General features: G+C 37.7%; 1 protein-coding gene across 6 annotated transcripts in view; it reads left to right on the top strand.

Moving 5' to 3' along the window:
- Positions 1 to 10,920, top strand: part of LOC131157505 (uncharacterized) — a 38,976-nt gene extending 28,056 nt beyond the window's left edge. Inside the window, exons 5-9 of one of the 6 annotated variants that reach the window (XM_058111711.1) lie at positions 9,158 to 9,231; positions 9,930 to 10,041; positions 10,302 to 10,393; positions 10,536 to 10,584; positions 10,676 to 10,920. In XM_058111711.1, the coding sequence (XP_057967694.1) occupies positions 9,158 to 9,231; positions 9,930 to 10,041; positions 10,302 to 10,393; positions 10,536 to 10,584; positions 10,676 to 10,735 (387 nt within the window). In that variant the 3' untranslated portion in view covers positions 10,736 to 10,920. Of the gene's footprint in view, positions 1 to 9,157; positions 9,232 to 9,929; positions 10,042 to 10,301; positions 10,394 to 10,496; positions 10,585 to 10,675 lie in introns of all 6 variants that reach the window. The other 5 variants (XM_058111708.1, XM_058111713.1, XM_058111710.1 and 2 more) reach the window with 5 other exon arrangements.
- The last annotated feature ends 6,954 nt before the right edge of the window (positions 10,921 to 17,874 follow it).

The following is a 17,874-nucleotide window of genomic DNA, read 5'->3' as shown; positions in this document are numbered from 1 at the left end:
AATGCTAGCATAATGGACAGCTAGCCAATCCATTCCCAAGATTAACTCAAATCCATGCATATCTAAAATTACTAAATTAGCTGACGAAGACCTCCCCTAAATACCCACTGGACAGTCCCTGAGTACCTTTCTACATATCCCTACAGCCTCAGTCGGCGTAGCAACAGACAGACTAATATCTAATTACTAAGGTTCAAACCCACACAACTTAACATATTCTCGGGTGATAAAAGAATGAGTTGCTCCTGAATCAAACAAAATAGTTGCTTTAAATGACAGTATTGAAACAGTACCTGTCACCACATCTCCTGCTGCCTCAGCATCTCCCAGCGTCGGTGCATAAACTCGTGCCGGAGTAGTATTCCTCTGTTGTCCACCTCGAGATGCCTGATAGCCTCCTTTATACGGTCGAGGAGCAGTCACTACCGCTGGCGGTGCCTGACAATTTCTCGCAATATGTCCAGGCTGATGATACTGACAGCAGACAACCTCCCTCACTCGGTACTCTTTTGAGTGCCTCCTGAACATCTGGGACAGGGAGGGGGCATTTGTCTGCCCTGTACTGCTCGATCTCCTCTTCCCTGTCATCGTTTCCCTTTACTATCATATCTCTTCCACAGCCCTCGACTGGACCCTGCCTGAAAATCAGAAGGCACGAGCCTCTTCTTCTAGCTTTGTGCTGCTACGCCTCTCTGTAGGCCGCTCTCAATCACTGCAGCCCTGTCTACTATCTTTGAGAAGGTCTGAACTCGGAAACCTACCACCTGCTCATACAGGTTCTGCCTCAGGGTCTCCTCAAACTTCCTTATCTTCCTCTCCTTATCTGGCACCAGATACGAGGCGAATCGGGACAATTCAATGAATCTTGCTACATACTGCTGCACCGTCAAAGGCCCCTGTGTCAGATACAGAAACTCTGATGCCTTTGCACTCCTAACCGTAGTGGGAAAGTACCACTCGAAGAAAATTTCCCTGAAGCGACTCTGCATCATCACTATAGGGTCAGGCCTCTGCTCCTCTAGTAATCTCACCGACCTCCACCAACACTTTGCTTCCCCAGTCTATTTAAATGTGACAAGTAACACCCTTTGCTCGTTTGTACATGAGAGAACTGCCAGTATGTCCTCTATGTCTTGAACCTAGTTTTATGTTACCAGTGGGTCTGCTCCTCCAGTAAAAGATGGGGGTCGTATATGCGTTAACTGCTCGATCGTGCAGCTTCGCTCCCCCGAGCTTTTGGCCATCTCAGCCATCACCTGCTGGGTGACGCTACCCAATACTGCGTCAGGGTCTCCACCACCCATACTGGAAGGTCCTACTCCATCACCTCCCACACTTGTGTTACTGTTCCCCGGATCCATCCTGCAAAGGGAGCAACTAATCTCAGCATACAATTACTATCACACAATCAACACACTGCTATAATTCATAAATTACTCTTCTACAACCATTTATCTTCACATCCTTAATCCCCATTTAAGATTCAGTTCTACCACTCAGAAATAAGACCCAGTGATAGTATCCATGGTTTTCTTGAAATCGTCACCTCAGGAAAAATACAGACATAACCTAGTACTCCTGTCTCTAGGCCGCATGATAGAACCTTAAATTCTCACCTCATCCTCTAATAATCACTAACTCACATTCCAATCTACTCGTCTTCTATTTTCCTTGAAATCCACTCCTATACTTTGGTATTGTATTTCGCTGTCTACTAAAGTCTACAGAACCTAACAACTTAGGTTCTGATACCAAATTGTGACGCCCTGATTTTCGTACGAATTTTTTTTTAACAAAATAAATATTAACACATCATTAACAATATTCACTAATCGGTCACGTCAACAATCCGGTTACCACCCATATGACCCGACCCGCATTGGGTATTGGGTAAATAGTCATTTCATTTATACAACCTAACAGTGGAAGACAGTATATACATAACAATCAGAATACAATACCTAAAGTATCAACATACATATATAAATACATTATTACCACATACCCAAAACAACACAACTCTAGCGGAATCACACCCCCCTAGTCCAGGAACTCATCCTGTGTGTCAGGGTCTCAACTCCCCATGGTCTCGGAGTTCTATCACCCGGCCAATTTCTGTTCCACGAAAATTTGGATAATTTGGATGAGATACATTTCAGTAAGAAGGAATAAATTATTCACAGTGTGTGGCAATATAAGTTCAGTTATAACACACTTTATTTCAAATCATTTTTTCATCTGAGAAAAATACACTGATAAACATATTTTCATAATTATATAGATATAAAACACAAGCTTTTATAAGCTTTAAAACCATCTCTCAAGTTCAATCATTTCCAACACATTTACCCGCGAAGTTCTTGAGAATAGGGAAGATTACTCGCCTATACAGGTAGCTTTCACCTGCCTTAACACGTTATGCAGTCAAGTATGACCACATCTAATACCTATCAGGGCACTCACCTTACTCAGTAAGCCCTCAGGTAGAGAGTTTCACTTCGCCTCAATTATTTAAATTATTAACTCACACGGATCCATTTCTCATTTTTATCATTCTCTATTTCTTATTTTCCATTATTTCTTCGATTTCTCATTTTAACCAATTTTATCATTCTTTTACTTTCCATTTCCATTTCACTATCCAATTAATGAGTATCCTTGGTACCTAGTACCAACATCGTGTCTGTAACTCATGGCTACCCTGAGGATCTTTCTTTTCACGCCATGCTTCCCCCCATGGTCAAGGTTGTGCGGCCCGAATGCTGGATCTAATCGTAGTTAGCTAACCCGATTAGATCAAAATATCATATCACATGTGTCTGTAGTACGACTGGCCAGCTTATAGCCCTGATCCGGACTTAGGGGGCACAACAACTTTACTAAATAGCTCAGTTGACTGTCACGCCACACGCTCCAAGAGTCCGTGTGGTTGCACTACACCACTAGCAACGGTACCATACTCAATATTACGACCCATCATTAGGGTTTCCGCAACCATCCATTAGGGTTATTACTACCATATACCCACACTCATTATGTGGTATTGTCATTTTATCAATCATATTTCAATTCCATATTGCAGTATTCATATTGCCCATGTTCACATTTCAGTATATACGTTTCAGAATTCATGTTCTCATTTTCACGTTTCAATATTTTCATATCCATATACACCATTAATCTCATATCGGTATGTCTCAATTCATCTCAATAAAAATGTTCTCATCATTTTCTGTGCACATTTCATCATTTCGTAGTAGTATATATATTGCGTTTCACGTATTTCAACATTTCTCAAAATACTCATAGGGAGCTGAGACCTTGACACACGGGATGAGTTCTTGGACTAAGGGGGGTGTAATTCCCCTAAAGTTGAGTTGTTTTGGGGTATGTGATGGTAATGTATATATATATGTTGATATTCTGGGTATTGTATTCTGGTTGTTAAGTATATACTATCTTCCGCTGTTAGGTTGTATAAATGAAATGACTTTTTATCTGGTACCCAAAGCGGGTTGGGTCATATGAGTGGTAATAGTGTTGTTGATGTGGCCGATTTGCGAATATTGTTGATGATGAGTGAATATTTATTATTGTTTATAAAAAAAATTTGTACGAAAATCGGGGCATCACAGACTCCATGAATGAAATGAGTTTTTTTCGTAATATTGGCCAAGTGATAGGGATGCCTAAGTGGATGCGGAATGTACACAACACAAAACATTTTCCAAACATATGTACAAAAGACATGGATTACGACATGTGGAGGAGGATGTGGTTTCTGTCCTGACCTAGGGTAGGTATATATACAGGGTTTGCTGTGGCTCTATCCTAAGCAGGGGATTTCAGATGATTATGTGAGGTTAAGTTCTAATTTCTATAGACAAAAGGTTCCCAGATTGAAACTTCATCCTCCCTCACAGAGGTCTGGGCAAAGCTCGCATTGAGTGGAGTGGTTTGTGGGTCCCCATAAACTTTGCTACATGGGGATTGACACTATTACACTCCTTTTTAACCCTAGTCAGGAAAACCCAGGTATAGAGCTGTGAAAGTGTGTGAATCCTAAGCCTGATCCCCTACCCTACATCCATCCATCGATTATTTACAATTAAACACATGCTTTATTCAAACAAATCATGTAAACAAGTAATCGCATGCCTTTTTCATCAACCATGGCAACAAGCTATTCGCAAGCAAATAAATGCTTAATCAAGGTATTCACAATTAATCGCATGCTTATTCAGTTAATAAAGTCATCACCATCAAAGCCAAGTATTTCACTTATACTTACTGTGGTTATTTGCGAAGTACCTGCAAATAAATAAACATATAAATAATATATACAAAATGGGAAGGAGTAATAAAGAAGGCTTATTATATTTGAATTTAGGGATAATCCTCCATTAATCATCGGTTTGACTCTCAAGCATCTCCAGTTAAGTCGTCAAGCTGTCGCGACGTCCCAGACCCGCCAAACACGCATGGGTGCGGCTGTGAATTGGGAAAAATGGGGTGAATTTTGAAAAAGTATTTTCGTGAAAAACATGGTGTATGGAGTCGCCACTAACCTTTTAAAGTGTGGTTAGAACACTTGATTACTACCCAATTAAGGGTAGAATCGGTCTGTGTCACCAGAGTCGAGTTCGGGAGTACGGTTACGTGAGGTGAAGGTATTAGCACCCCCTACACGCTCGTTCTTACGAACGGTATCTAATTAATCGAAAATTATCTCAAAATAAATTTAATAAGCTTTAGAAAATTACTCTCTATCAAAAGTGTAAAGAAAATGTACAAAACAGATACTATATAGATATTCCCTCAAAACCGATGCATGCCATACTCCGAAGAGCTCAATGCCTCCCTTTGCAATCATCGGGATTGAAAAATATAGAAAATAGGACTCCGGGTTTTTTTATATTTGTAGGATTTGTCTAAGTATGAAAATAATATTCTGGGAGGTTTTCAGACTCCTTCGGGATGACACAAATCTTGGGAACTTAAAAATATTTTTTTTATGGTTTTCCTAAGACTTTTCTAGATTTTTTTTGTGATTTTTTCAAGTGCAAAGACATTTTGGGAATTTTTGATTTTTTTGTGATTTTCCAACATGTTTCCTGAAGTAATTAAATAACAAAAAGGGAATTAAGGCAAAATCCGTGAAAATTGAAAAAAAGATGGAAAATAAAATGGAACGCTAAACCGGTTTCATACCGGTTCAGAGGACCCAAACCGGCTCGAAAATGAATCGGTTAAAGGGGGTCGACTAGTTTTAGGCCCAGTCAAGGCCATACAAATAATACAAAAGCAGCCACAACCAAGACCTTAATGGTAATGTCATACCATAATAACAATATAAAATCCATAAACAATAATACAAGAATATGGTAATAATGGCCATATAAACAATAATAATATATACACATAAGAATGAAATAAAACCACCTAAATCAATATATCATAATAAATATATGCATGATAATAGTAACAATATAAAATGGTAAACCAAAATATTACATAACAATACAAAATATATATATGATAATAGAAACAATATGATAATAAATCATAATAAATCTAAATATATACATACATAGTAACATTATAACAGAGTAAACCATAATATGAAATAATATATCATCATATTACATAAACAACCATATTACCCCAAATATATAAATGATAACTATAATAATGACAAGCAGTGTGTAAACTGTGGGTGTGTGTGCTGCGTATGAGTATTGTGTGTAAACAGTGTGTGCAGTGTATGTAGAAGTGTGTGTAAAGGTGTGTGTGCGTGAGAGTGTACGCTGTGTGTTTTAGTGTGGGAGTTAGTGGGTGTTGGAGGTGCATGCACGAGTGTGTGTAATGGTGTGTGCATGGGTGTGTTTTAGTGAGTGCTTTGTGTTGCAGGCAGTGTGCGTTAGTGGGTGAGTGCTGTGTGTGCAGTCTGTGTCCGAAGTCAGAAATGGTGATTCAAGTGGAGCTGGATGGGGCGATCATGTGCTTCCAACGTAAGCAATCTGCGTATTCTGCATAACGATCCCAAAAATAGACGGGCTTTTATCGTTACAAGTCGGCCCAGCGGGGATGAGTGCCGTCGAGCCTACCTGCCCGTGAGGTGAAGAGAGAGTGGGAACAGAGGTGGCGAACTGGGATATACCTGTAGAATGGAGGTTTTCACGGCCGGGGAAGATGCTGGAGGGACGAAGCGAGAATGAAGGTGATGCCGCCGAAGGATCCCGCGATGCTGAGGGGGTGCCGACGGTGCCGTGAAGGTGCTGGGTGAACTTGACGCCAGTGGGGAGGGAATCCAAACACGCTGCCTGCTCGGCTCCGCCGAAGAAGACCTCCTGCGCTGCTCCTGCTTCGTTCGACGCTGCTGCTGCTGCTGCTGCTACTCCAGGCTAGAGATGATGAATCAGCTTCCGGAGACGAAAACCAACGCTGCGTTCGGTCTCACTGGCTGTCGAAGAAGACCCAGAATAGGCCTCTCCTGCTCTGCCGGCCATCCTTTTCTCCCTTGGTCTGCCGAAGATGACGATTGTTGTTCTCCCGCAGCCGAAAGGTTGTTCTCCTCCCCCGGCGCTGGATTGGAAAGATGGTGGGCTGCTGCGAAGATGGTGGTCGTGGAGGTGGCGTAGGGTGCCCGGAGCTGGTGAAGTGGAGAACGGGAGATTGGAGAATGAGAGAGAGTGGGAAAATGAGGGAGATGGATGGATCTGCTCAGGTTTGGCTGTGGAAATGGTGATGCGAGGGTGAGAGCTGTGCCTGTGAGGGAGAGAGGGGTCGGAGATGGTGACCGTGGTGGTGAAAATAAGGGCGAGGAGAGGGCTTTGTTTGTCTATGGATGGGGCAGAGATGGGGGAGTGAGAGGTGAGGATGGAGGCTGGTGCGTGAGGTAGAGGGGGAGAGAGCGAGAGATGGGAGGTGACAGGTGAATAGTGAATGAAAATGGAGAGACCTCTCCCTATTTATAGGGAACCCAAGTAGTGGATTTGGTGCGAGATAACCGCAGGAAGCAGAAAAAAATCCTAATAGAAAATATTCCCTCCCCCTGTACGTGCTTTTTGTTTGGGAGGGAATCATTTCCCCAAAGCGCACACGCTTTTCTTTTTTTGATGTTCTTATTTATTTATTTTTTGTTGTCCAATTTTGTCTTCCCTAGGAAAGTTTCGGGTTTTAATAATACTTGATTTTTGGCAATAGAAGGATCCAGACTTGAAAAAAAAAAGAAAAAAGAAAGAAAAAGAAACAACGACTCAATAAAATACTTGATTTTAAAATCAAAAGACCCAGTTTAAAAATGAAAGACTCAATTCAAAAATTTTAAAAACTCAATTTAAAAACTCCATTTCAAAAATTTTAAAGACTTAGTTTGAAAATTCAAAGACTTAAAAAAAAATAAAAAATAAAAAATTGAACGACTCAATCTAAAATTAAAAGACTCAACTTAAAAATTCCAAGACTCAATTTAGGATTAACAGGACCTTAATTAAAAAATCAATTTTCAATTTAAAAGACTCGATTTAAAAACTTAAAAGGACTCTATTTTAAAAATATCCTGAGCTCATTTTTGAAAATAACTAGGACTCGATTTTAAAACAAAACTCCAATTTAAAATAAAATAGGACTCAATTTGAAAACTCGAGACTCAAGGACTTAATTTAAAACACCAGGACTCAATTTAAAACATAGGGACTCGATTAAAAACATTGGGACTCAATTTTAAAATATCGAGACTCAATTTAAAATACCGGGACTTGGTTAAGAATATCGGAACTCAATTAAAAATACTGGGTTTTTCAAACAGGGTCCTCCAATTTCCGGACTTCGAACTCAACTTTTATTACACCTGGTTTTCGCAAAACGACCTGGTTAAAATTGGGGTGTCAACAGTATCAATTGGATATGTTTTTATATTTTGGAATTTTTAAGGATATTAATTTTGATAGTAGAGATACTCCTGTTGTAACACAGTTATTTAGTATTCTGGTATAAATGTATTTGAGGTTTTATTTACTTTTGCTGTTTATATTTCTTACGTCACCTGTAAAATATTTATAGAAAGTAGCACCTTAGACCTTACTGGGTCAGGGGCATTACATAAGGACTATAGACGGAGAAACTAGAGAATTTCCAATCATCATAGGTGTACATCAAGGATTTGCTTTGAGCCCTTATCTTTTTGCTTTAGGAAGAGTGAGTTAGTTACTGTGAGGGGCATTAGAAGGGGTAAGGGTAGACCCAAAATAACTTGGGAGGCGATCGTGAGTAAGGATTTAATGTTCCTGAATTTGTTAAAAGAAATGGTCCATGATCGCATAAATTGGCGGAAAATGATTCATATAACCGACCCCACTTAGTGGGACTTAGGCTTGATTTTGTTATTATTGTTGTATAGTCCTCTGTTCTATGGATGCTGTTCATTGAGAAACTTGTGGAGTATTGTGACACTTTTGATGTTGAAACCATAACTTTTCTATACATGACAAGTTTCTTCGTGTGGTTTCAACTTTCAAATTGTATTTTTTTTTATTATATAATTGGTCCCTTTGACATGGATGAAGCAGTGAAAAGATCATGTTGTGTTGCACTAAGGAATTACTGTGGAATAGATAAAATAAAATCCCTTGAAGTGGTAAACAGTTTTAGAAGAATGTCAAATAAAATTTGTTAAAGGAACTTCAGTTGCAAAAGAAATCAATAAGAATTTTCCTGTACCTTCTGTTAATATTCATGTTTACTAGTTTATCACAGTAAAAAAACATGGTTGCAGGTGCAGCATTGTGTGATGGTTTTTATTCTCGTTAATTTTTTATTATTAAAATTTTTCCTATTGCCCATGCAGCAACACTTTTCACCAGGAACAGGATAGCTTCACTCTGTGTGTGTAATTTTATTTGTCTAATGATATAGTCATTTTTTCTTCTAGTTCAGAGGAAAAAATTCTCAATTTTAGTGAAAGATCCATTCTTTATTTGTCTCTCCTTCTTTGTTTCATAATATATATATATATATATATATATATATATATATATATATTCATCCTGTCAAACGAGTAAACAAGTGATGCTGTTGTCCAAGAGATTGATATACTAAAATCTTTTATATTGTGATTTCTGTTATTGGGGCATATTATGAAATTCTTTATACTCAGGATCCTTCAAGTGGTCGCAGAATTGATCTGTTACTTTGGCTTATAAGAGCACTGGAAAGAAGCATGAGCAAGTGGTACATAAAGCCGCTTAATAATTTTTTCAACAGTTGATTTTCTTTGTTTTGGATATGCTTTTGGCAATTCATTCATAATTGCCATTCTTTTAAATTCTGTTTTACTTTCAAACATTTTGAAATGTTGTTTTAATATTGAGCTTTGTTGAACTCTGAGGTTTCAAAATTCCAACAAATCCTCTTTCGAAATTTCCAGTATTTTCCCTTAACCAAGTCTGTATTCTGAGGCTATTTTGTTTCACAGACGTCAAGTCCTTAGAATAGAATGGAATAAGATGCAAGGTAATAAAAATTGATTAGGGATATAATCCTTTAAAAAAAAAGTCACTCATGCAAAAGTTTTTGTTGTTCCATCGACATGGAGGAGGATTGGAGTAGAAATTTGAATGGTGTGGAATTGTCAATGTCATTCCTTATCCATTCCATGTTGTGGATTCATAAAAAGACAACATCTTCTTTCATAAGTTATCGAATCCTTATATTATGTCCATTCTATTCCTAAGAGTAGACATTCTGTGAACCAAACATGGCCTAATCAAAAACCTTGAGAAAATTTCAGAGTGCGTGATTGAAAACCTTGAGAAAATTTTAGTCTTCTGTCCAACCAATCTCCCTCCACTTTAGCTTCATATTTCTTGTTATGATAGGTGAGCTGTCTCAGCCTCTGATTAGCTTCTCTCTCTTATCGGTCAATCCAGGTGCATTATTGTGGGGTTCCATTCATTGGCAGCTTGTGATGAGCATAAGGATCAAATGGAGACAAAACCATTTTATGAGCTTCTGCACAATGTATTCCTGAAATTTAGAGTGGTATTTCACTTCCAATGAAATCTCCCATTTATGAATCTTTGGTCCCTTATCTCAAATCAGGTCAAAATCTAATTAAAACTCCCTCAAGAAATTTATAGATTTCATTCAAATTGTTCCTGTATATGCTCTCAAGATTATTGTGAAATTGGATCTGTTGAAATTTGAAGCAAGTGCCAAACTATGTAGTATATGCTTGCATAAGGTTTAAGCACTGCTGGTGGTCATGAGACAAACAAGCTGCATTTGTGTTTTTACTCCAGAATGCATACCTGAGTGGGCAGGAATGTACTAACCGCAGCCATGGAGGGACTGTACCTTACATTAGGTACCCAAGTCCGCTGGACAAAGAACCGTAAGTATTATACTTGCGTAAATAATCAATCAATGTCTAATAACTGAGTGCTGCATATTTAGTTAATTTAGTTGAAGGTCTTTGCACTTGTCTATGCATGCAGTCTTGCTCATAATTATGACCTTCTCTTTGAATCCTTCAGTGAAATGGTTAGTGGGTTCCTTCTTCACAGAGTCAGCCGTCTGGACATTGTGAGTTGATTTTTTCTTTTTCCTGTCATTTTTATTCTGAAGAAACTTATGGTTTCTTTTTCAATCACTGACTGGTACATTTCAATGGCAGATGACCTACTTTATCAGCTCAAGTGGGCAAGTCATTCAGAGAAAGTTTCTCCAGGCCTGAGGCAGAGAGGTTATGTAAAATTGTAATTGAGACTGCATGTTCAAGCTGCCTTGTTTTGGTTTTCTTGGCCAGTGCATGATTCTACCATAGCAGTTTGTAAATTATATTGAATCTAGCTTAAGTTTTTACCGTATCCTGCTAGTGAGTATTTGGTAATAGAAGTTATACTTCTGAATCCTTAAAAATCATAGATGCCATCACCTACTTTTGCTGTTGGAACTACATCTCTTGCTGATTAAAACCCAAGATAAGACTAGGGGTCCTTTGAATTGGAAAAGAGAATTGTTGGGCAATGAAAGTTGGTTTGAGCAAGGAAATATTTTGGTAGAAATTGCAAACCTAAGGGGTTATTATGAGGTGTTTGGATATTGGTTTTATTTTGGCCAGCAATCGACTAAATAAGGACAGGGCATCGCTCCAATTTCTTGGGGACACTGCATTAGGTCTCACTGAACACAGAAAATTCATATTGCCAATCTTGCATAATAAGACATAGGCTGCAGTATGTATGTAACCCTAGCCTACCCTAACTGACTTTATCCTACTTGAAACTGGTTTTGATGGTTTTGGAGCTGTGCTTGTTTTGGCTCGGCAACTCTGATGAGAGTGTGGAAGAGGGAGGCATTTTCCCCGTCTGGCTCTTGCCCTTTCTTCCATTGGAAAATACTGTTGCAGGTAGCCAGGGCAAGGTCCCTTGCTTGATATAATGAGATTTTGATCTAGCTCAACCCTCCTTGCCTTCCCAACCTTACTCCCCCTTCTCTCTCCTGAGAGTTGGATCAACACAGTATATTTTGATATCTAGTGTGATATGAGGTGATCACTGTAATTTCAGTGTTTTGTGGAGGAGGTTACAAAGACTGAAATCCCACTGGTTAAGCTTCTTTTCCACATTGCAAAGAAGGTTGGAAATTTTGAAAAGACTTCGATGCTATGCTGTGATGGTTTCTTTCCCTTGTCTCGGATGAACTAGTTATACTCGAGGGACACTTTGTTTCTTCCTGTGGGTAAAATCTATTCATGGTTCTGAAAATTTGTGTACCCTGCAGCCTGCATTTTTTTGAAATGCTTAAAAAGAGAACTTCCTTATCATTAGTTAATCATTAAGTCATTAAGTTTAGGGCAAAAGACACATGCTTTTTTAAGATTTGACAAACAGATATGGACTCTTTTTTAGGTTTCAATAGTTATTAGATTTTCCCGAGGTTTCAAAATGTCATAGACATGCCCTAAGATTTGTCAAAAATATATAAATTTTCTTTCAAAAACGTTTTTTTTACCAATATATGGGGAGCTCTATGTTTTTTTGGTAAATCTCAAGAGACGTTTTTTAAAATTCTCAAGAGGGGAAATTTTTTGGAATTTTTGAAATCTTAGGTAAAGTTAATTTCTATTTTGTCAAATTTCATGCGATATTAGTGTCTTTTTCTCATAAGTTTATAGACTCATTTGGATTTAAATGTTTATTTTATCAATATTAAGCTCATGAACTAATTTGATGTTAGGCCCAAGAACAAATTTGATATTAATCTTATTAATATTTTATTTTATATTTTTTATTTTAAAATATATTTTTCTCAACCTATATTTATTAATTATTAATTAATTTAGTGGTATGATTTATTTATTAATTTAAAATGAGCTTCACTCGAGCTTGAACTTAACACAAATTGACTCAACTCAATTTGATTGGACTTATTAGCAATCCTAAAAACGTATAATTGTCATCAAAATTTTCTTGAGCTTGCCAATGAATTTAGCCAAGAAAAAATTTACCCTAACTTTTTGTAAAACTTTAAAATAAAAATCATGTAATTCTTAACATCCCACCCACAGAAAGAGCCAAAACCATGAGCCTTGGAGGGAGAGACGACCATCCCTGTTCGACCCCACAGGGTACCCTTCAAATCATAGTGTCCCAGAGCAAGCCCTAGCACAGCACCACTTCACAATGACTAAACTACCCTTCTGCTCTCAAGTCCGGCAAGACTGAGGATGCATTGGAGGAAGGACAAAAAGGGATAAAGGAAAATATCCAGCTCTATAAACTGAAGACAGAAGCCGTCATTGGTAGGGTTTACTCATTAGTTTAAGACTGAGGCTCGCTCGGGGAGAAGGAAGGTTTCTAAGGGTGGTTGCCCCCTCCCTGAAAATGGTCTTCTGATCATTAGAGCCGGTGATTTCCTAAACCCTAAACCCTATCAACAGCCCTGTCTTTCTTTCTCTTTCTCTTTCTTTTCTCTGTGTGCGCTGTGATCGCACAGCCTCTCTCTCTCTCTCTCTCTCTCTCTCTCTCTCTCTCTCTCTATACACACATACATACATATACATATATATATATACACACATATGAAGCTGTACGAATGAGGCGGTGATGATGTTTTCGGAGAAAATCAGGCTTCGAAAACTGGTGTCGTAGCTTGGCGGGGCGACTCTGATGGTCGGTGAAGGGAAGATCCTTTTTCCTTCACAGGCAACAGCTGTTCGCAGCCATGGCGGATGCCCTTTTCTTGCCTGAGCAAATGCGAATCTGAGCCTCGCGCCCCCCCCCCCCCCCAATCACCCCCTTTCTCATTTTTCTCTAGATCTACGGTTTGTGTGTGTTTTATGTACCGATGAAGGTAGACCAAGAACTTGGATTTTTCTATGAATGATTTTCGCATTTTCAGTGAAATGTATGAATCATAAAAAAGTGTTTTTTTCTCTTGAGGAGACTTTTTGACGACACTTAAGTCTTGAGGATTTAATTTTGTGTTGCATTGATATATTGAATCTTGACTCTTGCACTTGGTGTTGGGTCTGATCTGCTCTGAGAGTAAAGTTCTGAAATCAAATCTGAATAAAAGCTGAGTTGGGATTTTTGTAGTTTCATTGAAGAGGATTTGATTTTGTTTTTGCTTACGGCTAAAATTGAGGTTTTTATTTTATGTTGAGTTGATATATTTAATTTTTCATTCCTCTTGCACTTGGTGTTGGGTCGAATCTGCCCAGAGTATAGTTCTGAAATCAAGACCGAGTTGGGATTTTGTAGATTCATTGAAAGGGGTTTGATTTCGTTTTTGCTTACACTACAACTTCAGGATTTAATTAGATGTTGAATTGATCTATTGTATTTTTCCTCTTGCACTTGGTGTTTGGTCTCTCGCTTATACTCTTAGTTCTCACATGGTTAGAATTTACAAATTGCTAGGCTTTTTAAGAGCATTGAAGTTGAGTATTAGAACTTTTAAAGCCAAATCATGCAATACGACAAGAATAAAATAAACAGGCATAGGAACAATTATTTGATTTGAATAGTCTTAAGAATGGGGATTTTTTTCTTCAAAAAAATGAAAGATTATATTAAGAAACGTAGCCAATCCATCTCATCTGTAGATAAAGTTAAAGCTGTCTTTGCAATGAAAAGAAGGTTGATGAAAATAAATTACCAAAGGTTGCCTTGGCAGTTGTCATCAGCCTCTCCTTTAGTGTTGAAGCAAATTACCATTCCTGATTGTCATGGTTTCAGATCCTTGGATCTTGACACATGAAGGGACGAGATCTTAGTGTTTTTCCTGAATGATATTTGGAGCAGTCTATCATTTGGAGTAAATGCAGCATCACAAAATAGTAATGGATTTATATAATCCACGTTCTCATGCTTTCTTTTCTTTTATCACCAATTGATGTGTCATTTTGAACATTATTAGGCAAATATGATTTGTTTGATATTTTTTTATGCCTCTCAATATATCCTAAATATATATCCATTTGCCATAAAAGAGCATTAAGATGTAGTAGCAATTTGGGTCATTATTGTTCAATGGTTGTTGCTTTGAAGGAGTTTACCTCACAGAGGTCAAAATGAACTATGTTCGTGTCATTGACAGTTGTAATTGGCTCCTTGTCAAAGCAATTTATGCCCACGCCATAGCTTATCAATAAATATTCATACCCTGAGTTAACTTTGGTCATTATAATGTGGGGCTGAGGCAAGAGGTTAAGGTAAGTCATTCTTAATTTAATTTTATTATTTTTTAATTTTTTTAAATTATTCTTTTATTTAGGCATTGGAGTGATTTGTGGAAGTGATTTGTTGATGGATATCTTAGGTCTTCTAAATTTGTTTTGTTTACATCCTTTTTAGATCATTAAAAGTAGGAGAGGAATGTTGTAGGTCATCATTTTTATTTTGTGGTTGGTATGTGGGAATCATCATTTTTTTCTCATGGGTGGTGCTGTTTGTGGGAACTGTTTTTGATAGGTGTTTATTTTGCTTGTGGCCTTTTATTGTGGAATAAATGACAACAATTTGTAGCTTAAGCTCTGACCGTGGTGTCGATAAAGAGTCACCTTAGCCTATTCACTTTATGCCTAAAAGATCTTTTGAGAGAAATTTCTTGCCTTTGAAGGAGAATGGAAGCTTCTCAAAAGATGGAGGACATGTTTAACTTGCTTTTGTAGCAAAAGGGTCAGGAAGAATAGGTCCTCGGCTAACAATAGGTTAGTCTCGACTCCCACAAGAAGGTAGAGAACCTGAAGGAGAGAAAAATTAATCTAAGGTGGAAGATGCAAATAGAGTAGGAGTGAATGAGTAAAGATTGGTGGAGTTAGGAGAGGGATAAAAAGATAAATCAAATAAAGAAGATGATAGAGGGTCGAATCAATTCCTTTTACAGAGAACCTCTTTAAAAAAGGGGATGGAGGTTTCTATTGCCTAACAAGTTCAAAATGCTGACTTTTGAAAGTTATGAGGGCTTTTGACTGACCTAATCGATCATTTAGACATCTTTAAGGTATTAATTCAATTGTAGGGTGCACTTGACATCATTATGTGTTAGGCATTTGCAATCACCCTTAAAGGTAGTGATAGGGTTTGGTACTTTACCCTAAGACTTGGATCGATTGGCTCTTCTAAGATGAAGTAGCAATTTATTGACTATTTCATTAGCAGCTAAAGAATTGTCAAAATTTTGGCTCATCACGACCTTAGAGAATTGCAACCTGGACATGAAAGTGGCGTTAGTAGTCTTGACCATGACCTTTTAGTCGGGGATTTTCCTATACTCATTGGGGAAGAAGCTATTAGCTGATTTTAGAGAGTTAATGGTTGAAGCACAAAAATATGTCGACTTGGAAGAGATGATGGTTACGAGAGGAAATTGGATTGAGTTGAAAAAAGGGTAATAAAGAGCTGGGCGAACCTTCTAGGCTTGGGGAGAGACATGAGAACAGAACGTTGCAAGCTAGCTCTAAGGCAAAAGGGTATACTAGTAAGTTTTAGACTTATACTATCTTAAATGTAATGCGAATTGATGTGTTGATGTATATAAGAAAAAAGTATGTTATAAGGCTCGAACCTATTCGAACATCCTTCTTAATGGAATATGTCAAAGTTCTGTTAGTTTCATAGGGATCATGGACACGACATCGAAGAAGAATGTATACAATTGAAAAATGAAATTGAAATCTTGATAAAAAAAGGTCATCTGTCGAGGTTCGTTAAGAAAAAGGATCGTCAAGGAGAAGCTCGTGAGTAGAAGAGGTCAAATGGAAATGAGAAAGAGGAATAGTTCATTGAAAAAATTGCTATGATTTTTGATGGCTTCGCTAGTGGCGCAGGTAGTGGAGGCGCTCAAAATAGGTATGCCAAGTAGGTGTTCTTAACAGAAAAAGGGAGCCAAACGGCAAAAAATCAAAACAGGAAGATGATTTCAGATGGAGTACAATCGTCCCATGATAATTCTCTGGTAGTATCCTTTTTGGTAGCCAATTATAAGGTGAGGCGCGTGCTGATAGACAATAGGAGCTTGACCAATATAATGTTTTGGTCGGTGCTCGAAGGAATGAAAATCGATAGGGAACGCCTCGAATTGATCTCCATCCCGTTGGTTGGGTTTGGAGGAGACGTAGTAACATCTTGTGGGAATAATGACACTACTAGTGACTATGGGGGCGACCCCACAACAAATCACATCGTTGATAGATTTTTTGTTAGTTAATCGATCATTAGTATTCAACATTATATTAGGTCGTCCATCGCTCAATAGTTTGAGCCATAACATCAATTTATCACCTAAAAATGAAATTCCTTACCTCACACGAGACGAAAATGATCAAGAGAGATCAAGTAGCAGCTCGAAATTGCTACTTGATGGCTTTAAAAGGCAAGATTGTAGCAAAAGAATCTTGATCGTTGAAGACTTGGAGGTGAGGGGAGAGTAGTCACAAAATAGCACGTTAAATGACGACCTTACACGTATACACTCATAAACGATAATTAGGAGAAGTGTGTACAGATCAGAAGTTGCTTGTACTCTTTGAAAATAGAATTGAGTAAACTACTAAATTAGTTCGTGGATGTATTTACTTGGTTGGCCAATGAGATGTGGGGGATTGACCCTGTAATCATGGAACACTGCTTGCAGGTGGACTCTAACCATAAGCTCGTAGAGTAGAAGAAGAGGAGCTTTGTGTTGGAGAGGATCAAGGTGATAGATGAGTAAGTAAAAAAATTGGTGCAAGCTAAATTTGTTAGGGAGGTCAACTATCTAGAGCGGCGAAGCAATGTGATTTTGGCAAAGAAATCGAATGGAAAGTGGTGGACGTGTATTGATTTCATGGACTTTGATTATGTGCCATAGTTGCATAATTATGCATTTAAATTTATGCATTCAAGATCATAATTTTAATTAAATATTTAATTTTATCTAATATTTTAATCATTGAGTTCACTCGATAATTTTAAGATAAATTAGCCTTTTTTTGTTGTTAATTTGCGGACATTCATATTTTATTGTTACAAGTTAATTTTTGGAAGTCAAGTCATGCATGCAAAGAATGATTATTTTTGACATTATTTTGTAATCTGTGCGTAATTTTCTTATCCGACCTCCAATTTAGATGATTTAAGATGTTATGAAAAGTTAAGAGAATCCTCTATAACTTTCATGTTTTGTGTTTTGAGAAATGTTGGATGTATTAAGGTCGAAATTGGACGTAAAGTTACCATACGTTGTTTTTATGGATTATTTCGACATTAGTTTGTAATTTGGGTGTAACTTTCTCGTCTAAGCTTTAATTGAGATAATTTAAAATGATATGGAAAGTTGAGAAAATTCTTTACAATTTTCGTGTTTTGAGTTTTGAGAGTTACATGT

The sequence above is a fragment of the Malania oleifera genome, chromosome 6 (genome assembly GCF_029873635.1).
Source record: "Malania oleifera isolate guangnan ecotype guangnan chromosome 6, ASM2987363v1, whole genome shotgun sequence".
Classification (NCBI taxonomy): Eukaryota; Viridiplantae; Streptophyta; class Magnoliopsida; order Santalales; family Ximeniaceae; genus Malania; species Malania oleifera.
Note: the sequence above shows the minus strand (reverse complement) of the source record. Positions and strands in the feature narration are given on the sequence as shown.